Source organism: Sturnus vulgaris, chromosome 2 (genome assembly GCF_052056855.1).
Source record: "Sturnus vulgaris isolate bStuVul1 chromosome 2, bStuVul1.hap1, whole genome shotgun sequence".
Taxonomy (NCBI): Eukaryota; Metazoa; Chordata; class Aves; order Passeriformes; family Sturnidae; genus Sturnus; species Sturnus vulgaris.
In genome coordinates, this window is record NC_142244.1 from 41,731,326 (window position 1) to 41,750,375 (window position 19,050).

General features: G+C 40.3%; 1 protein-coding gene across 1 annotated transcript in view; it reads right to left on the bottom strand.

Annotated features, from left to right (window-relative positions):
* SESN3 (sestrin 3) overlaps positions 1–19,050 on the bottom strand; it is a 38,747-nt gene that overhangs the window by 9,287 nt on the left and 10,410 nt on the right. The window contains exons 2-6 of the mRNA XM_088159391.1: positions 6,198–6,263; positions 3,675–3,872; positions 2,809–2,991; positions 2,201–2,437; positions 501–648 (exon numbers count right to left, since the gene is read on the bottom strand). Of these exons, the coding sequence (XP_088015517.1) occupies positions 501–648; positions 2,201–2,437; positions 2,809–2,991; positions 3,675–3,872; positions 6,198–6,263 (832 nt within the window). The remainder of the gene's footprint in view (positions 1–500; positions 649–2,200; positions 2,438–2,808; positions 2,992–3,674; positions 3,873–6,197; positions 6,264–19,050) is intronic.

The window sequence follows — 19,050 nt, forward strand, 5'->3', positions numbered from 1 at the left end:
CAAGATGGAAATGTCCTTTCCAGGTGGGCAGTAAATGGTAAAGTAGTTGAGTCTCATCATCTAATTCCTAAACTAAATGTCATATCTGAAAGCTACTTATGAGTGTGATTGAAGTTCTAAGCACCACAGAACCTACACCTGTGAGATATTACTGAATATTTATTACTAATTATAATTAATAAACTAATTTTTTGATGATACAGAACATACAAAGAAAGAGAAATGTACATCCTACTTTTCCCTACTTTTTAGGGAAGCCTACAGGCCTTTTTTTTAAATATACCAAAAGCTAAATGTCAACTAGTAGAAAGGATGATGTTATTTGTCAATCAAGAAATCCTAAGGTGATGAAGCAAAAGGTGAGACCACCCTACCACACTCCTCCTACATGAAGAACCAGAATAAAGAAAAAGACAGAAACAGTTTCAGTCACTGAGCTAGCCTCAAGCATTTATTTCTTAAAAAGCACAAACAAAATTGAACCAGAAAAGCACAAATACCTCCACTAATCACTAGCAGACTCTCCTTCTTCTCCTTCTCAAAGCGAGTTGCCATTTCTTCTTGAGAGGCTTCTTCATCCTCTTTATCTTCTTGTAGTCTCTTCATCCTTTCCATCAGGGCCTCCAGCTCACTTAAAGAATCTGCAATCTGCAAAAACACCATGACATTCTGCAAAATTAGAAGATAGACAACGTGTGTCATCTTCAGATTTCATGCTTGACAACAAACGTTCTCAAAACCAGACAGCAGCAGCAAACACAAAGCCTCAAGCCAGAATGCATTTTGCCACATTTTGCCAGTGCAGATAAACAGCTTTCAGACAGCAGGAAGACTGGAGCTGGGAAGTGTAGCCTGCTGCATTAATTTACTGCAGTGAGATTAACAGCGTAGAGGTGGTGTTTGAGTGTGGAAACCAAAGTCACTCATATTCCACAACACAGATAGCTCAGGAAAATCCATCTGATCCCTACATCTCTCATAAAACAACTTTTCATACAAAGGTAACTATATTAAGTCCATTGGTAATGCAAAATATGCTGCTGAAGAGTTGCAGTGCAACACTGCCTTATAGAAACACAACCTGAGATCGAAAATCAGGACTTTTCTTTCACTATGCATGACCAAAATAGCCACTATGTTGACCCTTTTTCTTACTTTTGTCAGGAAGAAAGACCTCTTTCCACGAGAAATATGTCAAAGCTTCGGGTGCCCTGTACCTATCATTCAGATTTTTTCATAAGATAAATTATTTGTTTTTTCTTTTCCATCTTTTTGAGTCTGTTCTTCTGCCCAGTTACAGCTGTTTCTAGCAGACTCCTCACTGCTTAGCAATAAGCACAGTCAGCAGCAATGCTCTGCCCACTACGAATGGGGAGTAAGGCACCTCCATGACATGAGCTGGCATGTTTTACAGCCCAGAAATTTTAGACACAGTGATTGGACTGAGGGATGACATGCTTATATTCTACTGCTAATTGTAAAAATTGTATCTAGCAACTCTGCTCATAATCCTGATCTTCCATCAAAGCAATGAGGCTAATTCATCTGTCGGCATTAATTCAAGGGTGTGTCTTCAAAAGCATTCTAGAGCACCTTTCAGGAAAAAATGTCCAGTTAATTAATGAGTAATCAAATTAATCAAGTTAATTAATTGGTAATCAGAGTTCTTTGTTGATTCAAGACTGGAATACCAGCATGAAGAATTAAATAATTTTATTTCAGACATTTCCTCCCACCTACATGGAAGTCTTTCAAAGTGTTTCATGACTGTAGGCCTTGAAGTAAAAATTATTATAATTATTATTACTACTACTACTACTATTACTTCTATTTTTTTTCCATTTCTCTTTTCACTCCTGATGTTAGGAACAGGGATGGAACAATGCTCCAGGCAATGCCATGCTGTCTAAAGAAATTAGGACTTCAAGCTTTCTGCTGCAAGCAAAGTTTTAGTCTTGCTCGATGGGTAGTGGGATTAGCTACCAAAATCACATTGCTCTGACTACCATTCACTGTTACAGTGAGGTTTTCAACAGATTACACTGGAAATTGTCAGAGTGCATGTAAGAATTACCAGACTCAAGTATTCCTGTAAAGTAGACAAAAAAAATTTAAAACTAAAATTTAAAACAGAAAGAATGGAAGAAAGTTTTCTAATGCAAAACAGAGGCAAGCAAAGGAATTTTCTTGCAACACTAACCCCGAAGTTGCTACTTGTGAGGGATGCATTTTCTATGTTGTTGTCATTGGCAAGATCACAGACACAGAAGTTGTTGACTGCTATAAGTCTGACTCCATTAGATGTATCCGGATCTCTCTCTGGATTAATGCCACTACCAAATACAAAACTTGCCAAGGCATGATAATGTGCCAACAGGACAACAGCATGCACCAGTTCAGGAAGAGACCAATTATTTTCCCCAGTCTTGACAAGTTTCTGAAATGAGAATAAAAAAAGTGTAAATATAAAATTTCTTTTGGCCCCCAGCGTTTCTATAAAACACTACACATTTCAAAAAGGGATCAATTCTTTCTTCCAATAATACCACATTCCCCTTGCACACAAACTATCACTGGATAAAAAAAGAGACACCTAATATATTACTTCTTTTCTTTTGGGCTATTTTAGCCAATGGTATTCCTAAGAAGAAAATCTTACTGGCTTTGTCACAAAGGAGAATCAGCTTGTTCGGTGCACTAGTACTTCCCTGATCTTTGAAACACAGGGTAATGAAGCCTAACCAGGCATTTACACAGTTCTTTTACCAGCCATTTACTGGTATTTACAGGGCATGACTGAAGAGGTACCTGGATGTGCTCTTTTGTGATCAGCCAGGGACGGTGTGCAAGAAGTTTGTTTATTTCATTCAGGTTTTTCAGTCTTTGGGGAATGTATTCTAAACCATTCAGCCACTCTGCAATCCCGCCAGTCTTCAGAAACTCATCAACGTGCATATTTATTAGGTAGGAACACTGATGTCTGGCAGCAGCCTGGAATAATTAAACACAGAGTGAACAGTGCAGCACATTAGTGTGTAATCTGGTTTTGCTGTAGGTGGGAGACAGGTTAATAATACAAAACAAAAGTACAAGGTCATTCCAAAAGGCTTTGTGCAAATGCGTTGCAATACATTTCTATACAGTATGGAGAATTCTCCAATAAAAATACATTTGATTACTTTGGATTGCAAAATATAATTTAATTTGGAAGTGATCACTCCAAAAAACCCTCCACTCACAGAGCTGACTTAGAACTTGCTGCTCAGAGCCTTGTCCAGACAAGATCTTCACCCTTAGAGATCACAGAACCTTTCTTGGTTCCTGCTGCAATGTCTCAACGTCCTTGCAAGCAGAATTGTGTTCCTAGTGTCCATCTGAAATTTCGGGTGACTTAGAGTCCACTGTACCTCATCCTACTGCTGCACAGTGATGTGGGCATGTGAGAGGTGCATCACTGTGGGAAACAGGGAATGATGTAGGTTGCCAATTCTCCCTTCTCACTGAAAACCTTCCAGCTAGGCATGTTTTATTGCGATAAAAATACACAATAAAAATTCAGCCTCTGTCAAAATACCACCCTAATTTCTCCATTCTAAACGCTTCCCTTTTATCTTCATTTTCAAAATACATTAGTCTGAGTTGCAGAAGAAGGTGCACAGCCTGTTGGTACATACCATGATAGCAATGTAGTGCCTGTAGGGCAGAGGAAGGGGCCCATCCATGCGCAGCATGTAGAACTGGCTGCGGAGGAAAGACTCCAGGTATTGAGTATGGATACTCATCACCTGTGTGATGTTGTCCAGGCGACCAGATGTAGAATATTCTTCCACAAGAAGATTAGTACGTTCATCCAAACCGTTTGCTTGCATAACCTTGAAAATAAGATGGAGAAATATTAACAGAGGGAGAGATCTTCTCTAGCTTTAACCCTGGGGAGAAACACACTGCAGTATGAAAGATTTATCTGTGTCCAGACTTAAAGACAACGGTGGAGTTCTGGATGTGTATTTGCAAACATACATGCCTGCATGAATGCAAATAGACACACACAGATCCTACTTGCATACTGAGAACTGAAGAGCACTTTACACTGAACCTCTGTTATTTTTTATACATTTCTAAAAAACCCAAACCCATTTTTTTATATATCTTCTTGAAACAGAGGAAGTTACAGATGCTGAAATCAAACCTGTACAGAGAACTGAAAGTAAGTAAGAGCTAAATGGAAAGTAAATTCTTTATGGAAGACAACCCCTGTATAGATACACACCACCTGAGTGCTCAGCCCTAAAATCAATTTCAAAATTAATGGAGAGGAACTGGATTATGTAACCAAATTATAGAAACAGCCTGGCAATCTACCCCTCCTGTGCTTGTATAATTGAAGAGGAGATCAAATGCTAATTTGTCCATAACATTCAGGTATTATTTAGAACAGGAATTTAATGCTTTCTTTAAACAAAAGCTGTTCTTTAATTATTCCAACCAATCCAAACCTTGGGCACAGGATGAAATGAAACAACAGTACAGCAAGTAGCTCTAGCATTGCAAGCCCTGACACAGTATGAGTGCTATTACTCAGTGTTTATCACCAGGAACAGCCATTCTCAACATGTTCACCACTGAAGTTGCAAGCACAAGACTAGAATACCCAGTATTTATTCTGACACTGTGCAGCAATAAACCAGCCAGCTTACTATTGCAAATACCATGAAATGAGAGCATATTTTACCTGTTTTAATGCACATGAAGCTAGAAAGTGCCTAAAATCAGGAAGCATAATGCTTTTGCTGAAATATTCTATTTAAAATGTTTTCTTCTATATGATGGGCTGATGAGTGGACCATGTGTCAAATACTTTTCTATCAGATCTTATACAGGCAGTTGTATACAAAGAAATACAAAAAACATACTACATTTTCATTTCTCACCACTGTACCTTCCTGGTTTAATCTGTGGGTCCAGAAAGAAAGGGGAGAAGCAGCTACACAGTTAGGCAGCTCCATCATTTTTAGATGTGTATGTTCACTGTGGCACCTCTTCTGTGTTTTCTACACAAACTGATGCCTTCTCAGTTGTCCTTAATAGTGTTTTTACCATCAGAATTTTATTCACACATTAGACACCGTTTTATCTCCCTGTATATACTTGCTTCACTCCTAGGAGTCCCCCTTATTCCTCAGCAGGTCTATCTCCCATGTACTTAAGAGATTCTTGTCTCATTTAGTGGTTTCTTGGGGAAATAATATTTTTTGTGTCTCTGGTAAGGTTTCTAATCTTCTCCAGCTTGTCAGGAATTTTCCTTGTAACAGTGCAAGTTATAGAAAGAAATTCTTCTGACAGAATCAAAAAATAATCCTGTAGGACTCTGCTGTTGCTACGTTAGGCATAGCAATATGCCATATGATAATTTCTAAGCTTTATCTCCATCTCTATTACTATCGTCTTCATACTGTGCATGCACTTCCTTCTGATTTATTTCCATCCACTGACATATTTTTTTAAATTCTGCTTTCAAAGCCATGTGGCATGTTAATAGGAATCTTTACAATTAAGTCATTATTTCTCTGCCCATATTCTTTCCATTGCAACAATAAAGCAGCCTTTGACACCTGCAGTGCTATTATCACTTCAGTGTATTACTGTTGTGTGACTAAACCCTCTCTATGAACTGTACTATTTCATGGCATGGAATGAGGGAGAAAGATGGTTGTTTGTTTAACAAACCAGTCAGCATTCGTCACGGTAGAAATCTCAAGTCTGAAATCCACTCCTACCTTTCAACCATAAATTCTCTCAAGAGCTACAGTCTAAGGAGTGAAGTCATATTTGCAGGTTCTCTCAAGCTGAAAGTCAGGCACTGCCCTGAGAGCTACATAATCACATTGCTGCACTACTGGACAGGCCCTCCTTCAGGTCTGGCATTATAAATCATGTGTTCACACCCACCCAAGAAGAGCAGAGCTGTCACCCATGGCTATCTCTGGGAATGCTGGTGATGGAAAAGATGTCAAACAGTCCCACTTATGTGAAAGGAAGGGGTGGGTCTTAGACACTGGAACCTGCTCCAGAGAAACCACTGCTTTTGCCTTCAAGGGAGCTCATCCAGGTACCATGGAACAAGCAGGGTCATAGAACCATCCTTCAGTGTCATTGTTTTCAAAACTATCACCCAGCCCAGCTAACTGCAAACTTACTTCATTCTCTGGTATAAAGGCACTTGGTCCTCTTGTCAATGGCGGGGAGACTTGTACTCTCTTTTCCTGCAAAACAGTCACATAGTTCAGTCACTGTCAGGAATTACATACTCACCTCACAAGATAACATCTTCAAGGTCTGGATTAAATTCTCTTCTCAAAGTCCCCTGGGTGTTCACTGAGGATGTATGGCACCACACCACATTAGATCAGCGTTGTGGCCCCTGTACTTTGCATGAAGGAATGGCATTCATTTTGGCAAGGAACAGCACCATTTTTGGGCAGGGTAAGGCACAAATAAACCCCAAAAATTGAATTCCAGTTGGTTTACAGACCAGTTTGAAGATACACGGACAACAGCAACAAAACATCTGGCATGATGCTAAAATTAGCCATTTTACTGGATTGAATGAAAGTTTGAAAACAGAGGGAGAAAAAAAAACCCCCACACTCGGGGAATTTTAAGCAAGATGCTGTTTTTTTCCACCATCAGCATCTGATGAGATCCTTAGTGTTGTGAGGAGCATAAGAACTTTATGTGCCCAATATTGGCATGAAAAGCAAACCAGCAAGACCCAGTTACATGCATTTTCTAGAAACGTGATGAAAAGGCCACCTTGCTCACTGCCGAGCTTGGAGCACACTGCACGCAGCAGGAGCCTTGGTGTGCAAACCCCAGCTACAAGGCAGAAGGATGCATTTAGTACAGAACAAGCTGATAGCGTAACAAGAGCCAGAGGACGTTTTTGATTTATTAGGGACAAGAAACTGGACTAAGATAAACTGTGCTGCCAGCCAGAGGAGTAAAGGGGACCTGGGGAGGCTGCCTGCTCCTCCCACTCATCAAGGGCAGGACTAACACTGTCCACGTGATTCCTGCCCAGTGTTGGTCCAATTCTCCTGGACGTTCCTTCCTCTCCATGGGTGATTTATTTCAGTGACTAACTCCCTCAGACTGTTAAAGTTTTCCTAATGTCTAATCTAAATGTCCCGTGCAATAATTTAAAGCAGTTGCTTCTTGTCTTTTCTTCTTTTCCTTTTTATGGTTATTTTCTACCTATCTGGCTGGCTGCACACTTGTCTTAAGTCCCTAATTGCAACCACAGTGTTGGTGACTCTTAATATGTTATGCATAAACAGCAGTATTGGATTTGCATACTAATTATTTTGTGCCCCTAACATAAAAGTCTGAAGTTTTCCATAACAAATGACTCTTAAATACCTCTACCAGGGGGCTTTAAGCTTAACTGCTGTGTGCACAAACAGCAGTGCCAGTCCCATAATGAATGTGCCACTGATTTCCACACAGGAAAATTAAGCCACTGGAGCTGCGTAACTATTGTCCTGATCCTTAAAAACATCCTGTCCTTGCTAAATTAGATTAAGAAATAATATGCAAAAATCAGCAACGATTATTCAGGAAAGATGTTCCAAAGCAAACTCTCACAGGACAATTGAATTTGTGACTTTGGAACAATTAGCTGCTAAAAGATGCAGAAATAAGCTGGATCAACTGCATGAGGCCCAGCAGCCAGGAGACGACTTCCTGCATCTGCTGCCTACTGTCACAGCCCCAAAAATCCTCTAAAAGACTTTTCATGTATAAAAAGTACTCAATCTAAAGTATGAAGAAACAGTGAAGAGCGTCCTGGTATCTGCACATGCAAGCCCTTCCTCACACAGTTACACAAGACACAGGAAGATATCCTCTGCCCCCAGATACAGAATCTTGCCAGCAGACAGTAATTTCTGCCAACATTAAAAAAAAGAAATGCTTTCCAAGATTGGATCCAAGCTTAGACTTCACTTGTTTTATGAAGGTTATCTGGAAATTAAAGTTTAAAACCTTTATTTCACACTAAATAATCTGGAGGAAGCAGCTTGTGTGAGTGACACAACTTGGATACCTGAACCCTGTCAGCTCTTGCTGGAGCACAGGTCTAAACCAGAGCTGAACCTTCTCCATCCTGCTCTCTGATCTCTACCTCCTTCAGGCTCTGCAAAGCTGGTCCTTGAGGCCAGACCATGGCAAAAAAATCTCTTTGCTGCTTCCAGCAGGATCTGGGCTCCATTCCCCTGTTTTCCCATTCAATGTGACTTCTATTACTCCTTTGAGCCTGCAGATAAGCTACTGCTGAGGAAAGGAGGAAACGGTACTTGGGTGGATGAATATAGGCAAATATCAACAGTTAATTCCTGTGAATGATAATAGAAAATCCGGGAGATAGGCATGAAAAATGTGTGTTAAATCTACTACAAAAAGAACAAAATCCAACTCCATTTGGGTGGTGGCAATTCAAAAAAACCACAAGCCTGGGAAAGAAAAAGAAAGACAACCAAAACAAAAAAGAATAAAACCCCAAAAGCCTGAACACGATCATTCAAGTTGACGAGTCTTATCACTAGACACTTACAGGGAGTTGGGTTTTTTTGATATTACAAGTGTATATTCTTCCATTCCATCAACAAGAAAAATTATTTTGCCTTCTTGCCAAAGCTTTTATTTTACTAAAACTGGTTAAAACAAGCTTGTGAGGAGAAAAGGAGCAAACATCATCTGGTTGCACAAGTTCTCAGGATGCTATTAATAAAAACGTGAAGTTTACAAGCACTGAAAGATAATGTTGGCTTTGTTGAGCTGTAGATAAGAACCACTGCTTCTGGGCCTGCTTTATCTAGAGCAATGATTTAAGGTCTACCCAAGATCCCAAACATGAAAAACAGTATATGGGAATTAGAAAGCAATAGTGCAGATATATGGTGAAAATTCTTGCAAAGCTTCTTGTTTTCCGAGAAAAACGTTTTGTTTTCCTGTCCAAGTAGTGCTTGCAATTTACACTAATTATCACTAAGTCAGTCAGGGTCCCAAATATCTTACTTGAAATTGGATTCTTTTGCTAAGAGGCTGAAGCAAGAAACACGTTGCTCAGCAACTAAAATGCTGCACGCACATCTACAGTAATTTTCTGCTTCATGATCCTCCAGAAACACATTGCTGGAGTAAGAACTATTTCCATTTACATTAAAACTAGTATTTTTTTGAGGGCTCTTTCCTCAGAAGGAATGAGATATGATAAAGGGCTTCAAAACAGAAAAATGTGTGCCTGAGCATGTTCCTGAGAGCGGGACTGCTGCAAGCCTGAGCCTTGGAGCAGGTTTAGCAGCAGTGTCACTGTCCCGCTGCGGTGTCACACAGCAGAACGAAACCTCAGCAGAGCACAGGACAGCTGACACAGGAATCCATGGAAAATCCTATGTAAGCTCTACCTGTGACTTCTTCCTGTCCTTAAACTGCACTTGCAGTGGTGTCAGGAGCTTCATCAGGAATCTGAATAGTGACAAAGTAGGAGCATTTCCCCTTTGCCCAGCTATAAACCCTAAGAAATACCTTCGTCCTTGGGCGAGCTCTGCACAAACGCACAGACACAAATCCGCACCTTGCCATCTCACGGGTTTATTTTCAGCCGTGGCAGTGACTGCACACCCTTCCCTCCAGAGCCAAGATGGGCACTGGGATGTGGCACCTGCACCTCAAATAGCTGCCAGGCTGCGGTGGCAGAGCAAGCAATGCCAGAGCCACTGGGGCTGGTGATGTGGCCGTGAAGGCCAAGGGGGAGCAAGCATGAGCCCAGCTGGCACTGGGACAGCACAGCGGCTTTCCTCCCAAAGCCTAAAGCAAAAGAAATAACCTTTCTTCCTCTTCACCACCACATGAATCACCATGTCCTCGGGCTTTAAAGAAATGGCTATTTTTAGCAAGCTGTAAAAGGAGGCTGTTTTGTTTGAGAATGGAAGTGCTAGCTGGTGGGGCTGATCAAACAGCTGCTCTATGAAGTACTTCTGAATATCGAGGTTTTCAGAAAACACAGGCAAGAAGCAAGTGGCTGCACTGCTACGTGGGTACATGGGGGCCTCTTACACATAAAATCTAATTCATTCTGCACTTGACATCAAGGTGGTCATGCTTCAACGGGATGGGGGGAAACACAGGGAAGGAACATTTAAGAGGGAATTTTGTGAACCATGACAATACTGCCACTTGTGTCCCTACAAACTCCCAGAGCATGCAAGTGTCTGGGAAACACTCATGAAGGGGCTCAGAGCCTCCACTCTCACAACACCTGCCACACCACTGCCAAGAAAGACATTAGGATAATAAACAACACCAGATCAAATACAAATCCTAAGGGCATCCCAAAATTAGCTTTGCTTAAAGAACAAACTCTTTTTCCTAAACAAGCAGAAATGTTTTGGGGGGGAAGGTAATGAGTAACTTATTATTTATTACACCGTTTCTTATATTATAATCTACAAGCACTTTTGCTACCATCTAGCATTTTAAAGTATCTTTGTTATTTAAATTCAGTGGTCTATCTCTTTAAAATACTCATTCTCATCTGCAGCAATAATCTGAGTCAAGTCTGTCACTGGGTGGGAGTGGAGAACTGGATTTAGGATTCCCTATCTGAGGCTGAATCTTCTCGAAGGAACAGTTTTTGTTCCCCAGCCTCAGCTTATTGTACAGTTCTTCAATCTCAAAGTATACCAGTTGAATCTCACAGACTTAATGTTATGGAGCCCACATTTGCTTTCCAGTTGACAGATGCAAATGCCTTGAATTTTAGTTCACATTACAAGCAGCATTATTTGCTGCTGATGGTTAAAACCCTGCCTACAAACTGGTTTCTCCTACTCCCACTGTTGTTACTGAATACATTTTCACTTTTGGTTCTTGGATCCTGGAACAGGGTCTACCTCGACTGCCTCTAATTACAGTCAAATGCTCTGATTTTCAGTAAATTGTAACACAATTTTAGTCACACAGTCATACTGGACCATCTGCTTATTCCATCCTCACTGAAAACAGAAGAAAGCATTAAAAAAAAGTTATCTGAACACTAGCTGTGTCTTAGCACACACTTTTATTCAAACTCTTCCTTAGGATGCAGGAGAGATTTTGTTTATTTCTGTGCATGCCAAGTTGCATTTTAATTTAGCCACTTAACTTTGGCAGAGGAAGAGCAGTTTAGAAATGTGGCAGAAGTTTAGGATGCATCCAATTAATTTTAGGTGGTAACTTTATTACTATTGTAGATTTGCAGAGGATTAATGTAGTAGTTAAAACTACACATAGTCTTGCTGACTAAAATGAAAAGTCAATATTCACAGTTTACCTGTCTTCACATGTCAGTTCTCCTGGGAGACTCGGATCGACAAGAACAAATAAGTATATTCAGCAAAGCTGTAAAATTTTGACATTTATTTTCAACAATTTATTGATGTATCATTCTTTAAAGAAAAAAAAATCTGTTTATGGCATCTAATTTATAAAACTGGGAGCTTTATAGCTTCAGAACATATCTACAATTCATCTCACATGAAGTTTGCATTGCAATCTTCAAAAACTTAGATACACACTTGAAGGGTAAACCTTGGTGTCTTGTTGCTCAAAACCATTTCTGTAGAAAAAGAAAAGCCAAAATACAAAAATGTGAAGAGCAATGATTTGAATGATGCATAACACTTTATTTGCTGACAGTGCAGAACTCCTCCTTACAGCTGACCCATTCCTATAATTAAACCCAGGATATAACTCCAAGAGCAATAAAAGAAATGTTCAGAACAAACAATGTCAAAAAGTTGAGAGTTCACAAAGCAAAAGTCCTAGCCTACAGTCATTTGTTAGGGGTATTTCAAGTGATTTTGCAATGATTTCTTCCTCTTAACAGACTGTTCAACTCAAAAAATGCAAACTAAGGCATAAAGATGAAAATTAGCAGAGGAAGTCAAACAGCAGGAAATTTTTTTTTTTAATGTAACAGCATTTCAAAATACTTAAACCAGTAACTTTTAACATTAAGAATTTGGCATCTTTGTGCCTCACAGCTGATGAAGTGGTGCAAAGAGCTGGGAAGAGAGCCAATGTAGTACAATTGATGGAGAGCTTTTGCTCTGGTAACAGGTTACAGCCCTTTTGGATTTCACACAATAAAAGGAAGCCTATCCCAAGTTTCCATCCCTCTACCAGCTATTAAGAACACAATCCACACTAATTAGAAACCAAAGGTCAGCAATTTCTACCCAATCCAAGATGGATGGTCGGGAAGGAGAAGTTCCACAATGGTTTTTTGCTCTTTGAAAAATATCTGGTACACTCAACCCACAGGAGAAAAACTCAGTAGTGAACACGAAGTTACTGCCAGAAAAGCCTATCACCTTTTCCATAAAGCAAACCTACATCTTCATCCTTACTACTCCTACTGCTCTATCTCTCTCCTTGCCCTGGAGATCATTCTATGAACCAAAACCAACCTCCAACTGCAACTGGGAGCAGACAGACAAGGACTGCAGGTCAAACGTCAGAGTAACAAGCATGCTGGAAAACACTTCTTTATTTAAGGAACCTGAATGGTATTTGCAATTTTTTTTTTGTCAGAATAGATCTAAATATATCAAGTTAAAGACATACCTGTAACTTAATATTGACTGAAGCTCAGGGTACATCTAGCTGTGTAAGTAAGTCTGAGGCTCCTAAATAGAAAAATGGAAAGACTTTCACAAGAAAATTTGCTCAACTAATTTTGCCAGGTCAAACTAAACATTGATTATTAACACCTGAAAAGGATGAGAGACAAACAGCTACTCTTTCTATTTCCTTATTGCTTGAGAATCACTTCCATTTAATGTAAGCCAAACTTCAAAGTCTGACTCCTTACTCATGCCCCAATGGTTCTCAGATATCAAGGATGAAACTCAACTGACCAAACACAGGCAACCCAAATCATTTAGCCAGCTGCCTGCTGGTTAAAATGATAAAAGGAAGGTGATGTCTAACTCAGGATGAGAACAACTATGTCATGGAATTTCACGGAATTTCCACCATAGACTAAAAGGACTTCATCACTAAGGTATTGGTCTGAAGACCAGCAAAACACGTATCCCCAGCAGAAAACAAATGGTCTTTTGGTCTACTTCAGCCTTCAAAAAAAAAAAAAAAAAACAAACAAAAAAAAACGCTCAAAAAACCAAACAAAAAAACAAAATATGGGGAGAATAAAAAAAGGAGAAACAATGCTTCTCTCATCCATTCGTGGAGAACTTCACCTCCTTCCCTCCCTGCACACCCAGCAGTAACACTGCAGTTTGTGTGCTCCTCAAGAACTGCCCTCAGGACAGAAGATCTTGTGAGTGAATGTCTAGATGACTCAATACACTACAAGCACAGCAGAAGAACGTTTTCTATGTTTCAACAGCACCAGATATTAAGAGCAAAAGTTAGAAAACTTCAGCGGTTTTAGCTGGGACTTGTTTCTTCTGTACCTTGGCTCCCTTCCACCTTCAGGTTTAGTCCACATCTGACATACTGAGACAGACCAGTATTATCTGGTTTGGAGAACATAGCCTTTAGCCATTAAGTTGGCAAAGCTGCACTGAGTTAATCTGCCTCCTCATCAGCCAGGACAGGAGCGCAGCGTGTTAAGAAAGGCTCTCTGAAGCAGCACAGCATATCCTTTAATCCCCTGCCTCCATGCAGAGGGCTGCCCTGTCCTGCCTGAACACAGTCCAGCTAACCAAGCCTGGTTTTGCTCTGCCAGAAGAGTCCTGTGTGCTCTCAAGGCTGCAGGCTCATTGTGGGCATGGGCAATGGCTGTGGTCACATATGTGGCCTCCATCCTTTTACAGAGAGACCTGATTGACTTCCCATTGGATCCATACAGCAGAACACTGCCAACAGGTACAACAAACGTTTGTTAGAAAGTGCAGATAGAACAGCAGCTGCTTTGACAGGCTGGAATTAATACCTAAATTAATGACTGAGAGCACAGTCTCTTTACAATACAGTAATCAAATGGTTAAATACTTCAATTCATAAACACACACACATTTGATTTATTGGGCATCCTGCCAACTGGAGATTAAAAAACAAAAAGAGAGAAAGACCCCTGGGGTTATGCAGATCCATCATGTATCCCTGGCAGAACTGTCTCCCAAGAATGCTCTACCGAATTTTTAATAGAAGTATTGTCTAAAAAGACATGCCTTGTAAGCAAGCAAAATAGAATGGTATTCATCCATACTGTAAATGCATAATGGCATCCTCCTACTGTTAAGAAAGTGGCCCAGGGTGTGGTAGGTTTTGTTGTTTGGTTTGGTTTTTCCAAGTATTTCAAAGATGCTAAATGACTGAAACACTAAATTAATGAAAGGGCAGTAAACTACACAACTCTCGGACAATTTTTTAAAGAAAGTCTTGAAAGGACTCCACTGCAATTCATGCTAGAATATCCTCAAGTTCTACAGTGTTTCAGCAGACACCATCATCACCAAGAGTTTACAGAAAAGAAGATGCATTTAACAGCATGTTACTATAAAAACAGACTGGGTGAATTTTTAACTAGAGACCATCATCGAGGCTGCATTCTCGTCTCTCCTCGTTGTTACTAGTTATGACAATGAACAGAGAGACATCTTAGGCACAGTGTGCCCTAAAACATTAGGATTTGGATTTTTACCAAGGCGAGACTCTTGATGTTGTGCCTACGCTGCTCTTCTACAAATCAGCCTTAAAGAAGTTCTTGGCTTCACTGGTTTTGAAGAAGTCCTTGGTTAACAGTTCCTAAGTCAGGCAGGCACATGAAGCTCTGCTGCACAACAGGCTTGAGAAACCAGACAAATATTAAGTCAGCCACTGCTGAGTTTCCAGTTGAAAGGATGAAGCTTGACAGCTCGGAGCGAACATAAAGAGATCTGCTCACAGCAAGTATGGAGTCCTACCTTGGCACTTTAATAGAAAAAAGAATAACAATATCCTCCTCTGATTAGCATCTCAGTTCCCCAAGCTGCAGGGGAGGAAGCAGGGCTCTGACCTCTGCACCAGCTCACTAAAATTGTTTCCTTCCCAGCTTCAACTTACCTGCATGATAGAATATCAAAAGCAGCAAGGTCTCCTGCACTGGTCTCCAGGCCACACGAAGTATTTTGCTGCCTGAGGTGTTATTCAAGCAATGTTTGTGACTAATGTCAAAGACTTCATATTTACTGACTACGAAACACCAAAAAATCTTCACAAGCTAAGTGTGGTGGAAATCCACCAGAGAATTTAACTCAAAAGGGCAAAGGTTGAGGACCTTTTCAATCTGAAAACCTGTTTGACTTGTAACTATGAGATTTTAGATCACACAACCCAGGTTCCCAGGCATTTCCACTACTTTTCACCCTGCAATGTCACTGCACAGCTTACTCTTCTTGTAGCTGTTCTTCTAAAATTCAGTAGGAGGTGCACTCTGCCTGCTCCCCCGATTGGCCATTGAACCAGGATATGTAAGTGGGAAGTCTCATTTTTATCAGAAGAGCAGCAAACCTGCTGCAGAGACACATTTTGCTACCTGGAGCACATCACAGATGCTTCTTCTTTGCATTTCAGGGAATAAGTACATAAGCAGAAGCCCCACACTCCAGAAATAAACTTAGCATGTGTCCCTGCCAACACTCCCTTTTGGTAAGTCTATGTCCTTGTAGTGTTTTCAGCTCGATAAAAATTTCTAGGACACCATCTCTGCTCAGTAGTAAATGCTGCTGCAGACATACACTCCCAAGCACCTTTCACTAACCAAGCACTATAGAAAACCAAATTCTATTCAGAGACATAAGAAAGTCAAGCAAATGGCACAAGCATGGGCTTTCAAACTGCTTTTCCCATACTTTTTATGTACCAAATGATCATAGCAGTTATTTTGAATCTGCGTGCAGGAATTATCTTAAGCGTCATGGAAGTAACTTGCCAAAATTCAGAAAACAAAATCCTCTCACACAGATTAGAGGGAAATGTGCTCTGCTCAGTACTAGAGCTCCCTCAGCTCGTTTTCTGCCATCTTTTCCATATAAGATTGTGAAACACAGTAGCTTGAGTCTTAGAAACAGCAACTCTGAACTGCCGATGTTGCTATCATGTCAAAGCATGTCAAATAATTTCAACTGATTGCCTCCTTGCTGTCACAGTCCATGCATAGTGTGCTTTTGCCACCTCCAATAAAAAGATTATGAACCAACCAGCAGGCAACAAGCTCAAGCAGAGGTACTTAGCCTTTTCCACAACATGCAACTAAGCTGTGGAAATCCTTGCTGTAAGATGCTATGGACAAAAAGCCAGTGTGTGTTTAAAAGTGAAGTGTTCCAGTTCATGGAAGAGAAATACAAGAACTGTTATTAAATACGGAAAATTCACCTCCAGCTCAGGAAGTTTTCAAATGGCAAATACTTGGAGCCTGGGAGATAGTGCTGTGGGAGTGCAAAACAAACTACTCCATTTTGTGTCTCCTCTCATCAGTATCTTCCCTTGGCCACTGTCAGAGACCAGAGTCTGAGTTTCAATCCAACCCACTGTATCTGCTCTAATGTTGTCATCTATCTGCAACAGATTGGTTCAAAAATACTATTTATTCTTTAAGTCCTATTAGAAAATGGAACCTATTTTCTAATAGAGATAGGATTTGGCATCCTCCAAGCAAGGAAGCATTTTAGCTAAACTGGACCATTACAAAAACAAGCATTGTGCTAATCCAGTGTAGATGATGCAGGCCATGTTATGGAGCTCCTTAGTGCCTGGATGAGCAGATTCCTACAATGCCTGTCCATTACAGGTGGTATCATATAATTTACTTCAGAATCTGAAGTACATTACACTTCAGTTCTTTACTAAAATAGCTTTAGGAAGCCAATGTTACTACTCCCCCTTTCCAAATGCACCTCATCAGAAGTTTCCTCAATTTAGATTTGATAAAGGTGAAGAAAAGAAATGCCTAAGCCTTAAAACATAAAGACAATATACTTACGACCCTCACTACTCATCTAATGGGCAGACAGTGTTTGTTTAGAAAGATGGTACTGGAAGAATATAAGCACATTTTGGCTATGCTACCTCATCATGAAGAACTTTAATTAAGCCATGTGTGTCAACCCTCAAGACAACATCAAAATATTAAAACGAGCCTGTTATAAGGTTTCTAATTTATAGCAAAATTTGTGGCCAATGTTCCTTCAAGTTTTAAGTTAATCCATTGAAAAGCTTTTAAAAGAAAATGAGAAGCCCCCTTGCCACAAGTTCCTTGGAAAAATGTGTATGTACAACTGATGATCACTGACCATCTTTGTGACAGTTCAAATAATGTAAGGCATACTGATGCTGTTCTCCTCTCTATGCCTGGGAAAGGATAGCCCTCCTGGACATCCAAAAGGAGCAATATCCTCCTGCTTTAAGAGAAGCACCTTTTTTTGCCATCTTTCTTTGGCTGATGACTCAAACAGGGAGAATGTGCCAGACGAAAATAAAATCTCCCTGACTAACACGCTTTACCTCTAGCCTAAAGGTACAATTTCCAAGAGCAAGCGCCTTGCTGTCTAAGCCAGGAGTTTAAGCCTCTTTTGATTAGTTGACTTGTAAGCATTTTTCAGAAGGAGGTGGCATCCACACCATGCCTCTGAGTTTATTGCAGTAAGTCTCCTTACACAGTCTCCCTGAAGGAAGTCCAGAAAAATCTTACAGGTGCTAGGGACACAGATGGAAAACCATGGGTGAGCCCTTTTGATTTTTCACCTGATAGGAAATTCTAAAATGGTCACCAATTAGAACAAATTATTTCTTCAAGGAGTCTTGTTTGCAAAGGCAGGAGACTGTTTTACAATGAGCAGCGAGCTGACTTGATTAGTCTGGGAAAGTCTGGGTAAGAGACAGACAGGGGAAAGGGTTCATCTCAGTAGCACGTTTGCAAGCCACTGACTTGCTGGAACAACCATAAGAATTCTTGTAGTCAGGCAGTTTCTTCCCCTTTCTTCTTCTTCTTTTTTTTTTTTTAAGTATATTTTGCATCTTAAGCTGCATCTTACCAAAGTGAGTCATTAGTGAGATACAATCTCCAAAATACACTGACTTAATGTAGCTGAGCTGGTGGTAGAAGACCTAAGATACAAATGTATTTTCATGACGGAGCTTAAAAGATATGCTGATTTTCAAAAATGAAGACTCCTAACTGTTAGAGAAGATTTATTGCATGCAAATACAAGACTTGTCCAGAGACAAACCAACTATTCCTGCTCTCTCCAGCCACCCAGGCCAGCAGATTGACAGAACTTCAGATTCATCCTCAGCCTCTGCTGAGAGGTGCTACCATTTTCTCAGAGTACTGCCTATACTTTTACTAAGAGGACTTTTGCTGCAGTTTGGTGATTTAACGACTCTACAAAAAAAAGCACCAGCAAGTAATAAATAAATAAATAAATAAGAAACTCACTTATTTTATACCCTGCTTGAATAAAGACTTCTGTAGCTATGGAAGAGTGATTAACATTCACTGCCTAATAAGGTTCTCCATTGCCCTCCAGTCAGCTTGCCCTTTTTCTTAATGAAGTCACCAAAGCCAAACTGAGACCTTTTCAACAAAGCAAGCCCAGCTCCTAAGAGACACATTCACAGCCTTTACTTGCACCAGCCTTACCTCTATACAGACAGAGGTGAGACCATGCAATTTTTTGTCCAACGTTTCTGGGAAACAAGAGCTGACGCCATAGACCTACCTTCTCAAACAAGACAAATTAATCATTTCGGATGGCTGGATGCTGCTTCTATGTATTCATGAGGCACTGCTTAACTCAAAGGAGTGTCCCATACAAAACAGCAACAGCACTGGATAGTCAAACTGCTTTTGCTTGTATGACAAGTTTCTGTTGGATAAATAGGTCAAGTAACTACACCTTTATCTAATACCTTTTGCATAAGTGGCCTAAAGAGCAGGGGCATGGAGGGAGACCCTCCCTCCCCTCCCCATTCCCCTCTTGCTTTTCTAAGCCACGCATGAAA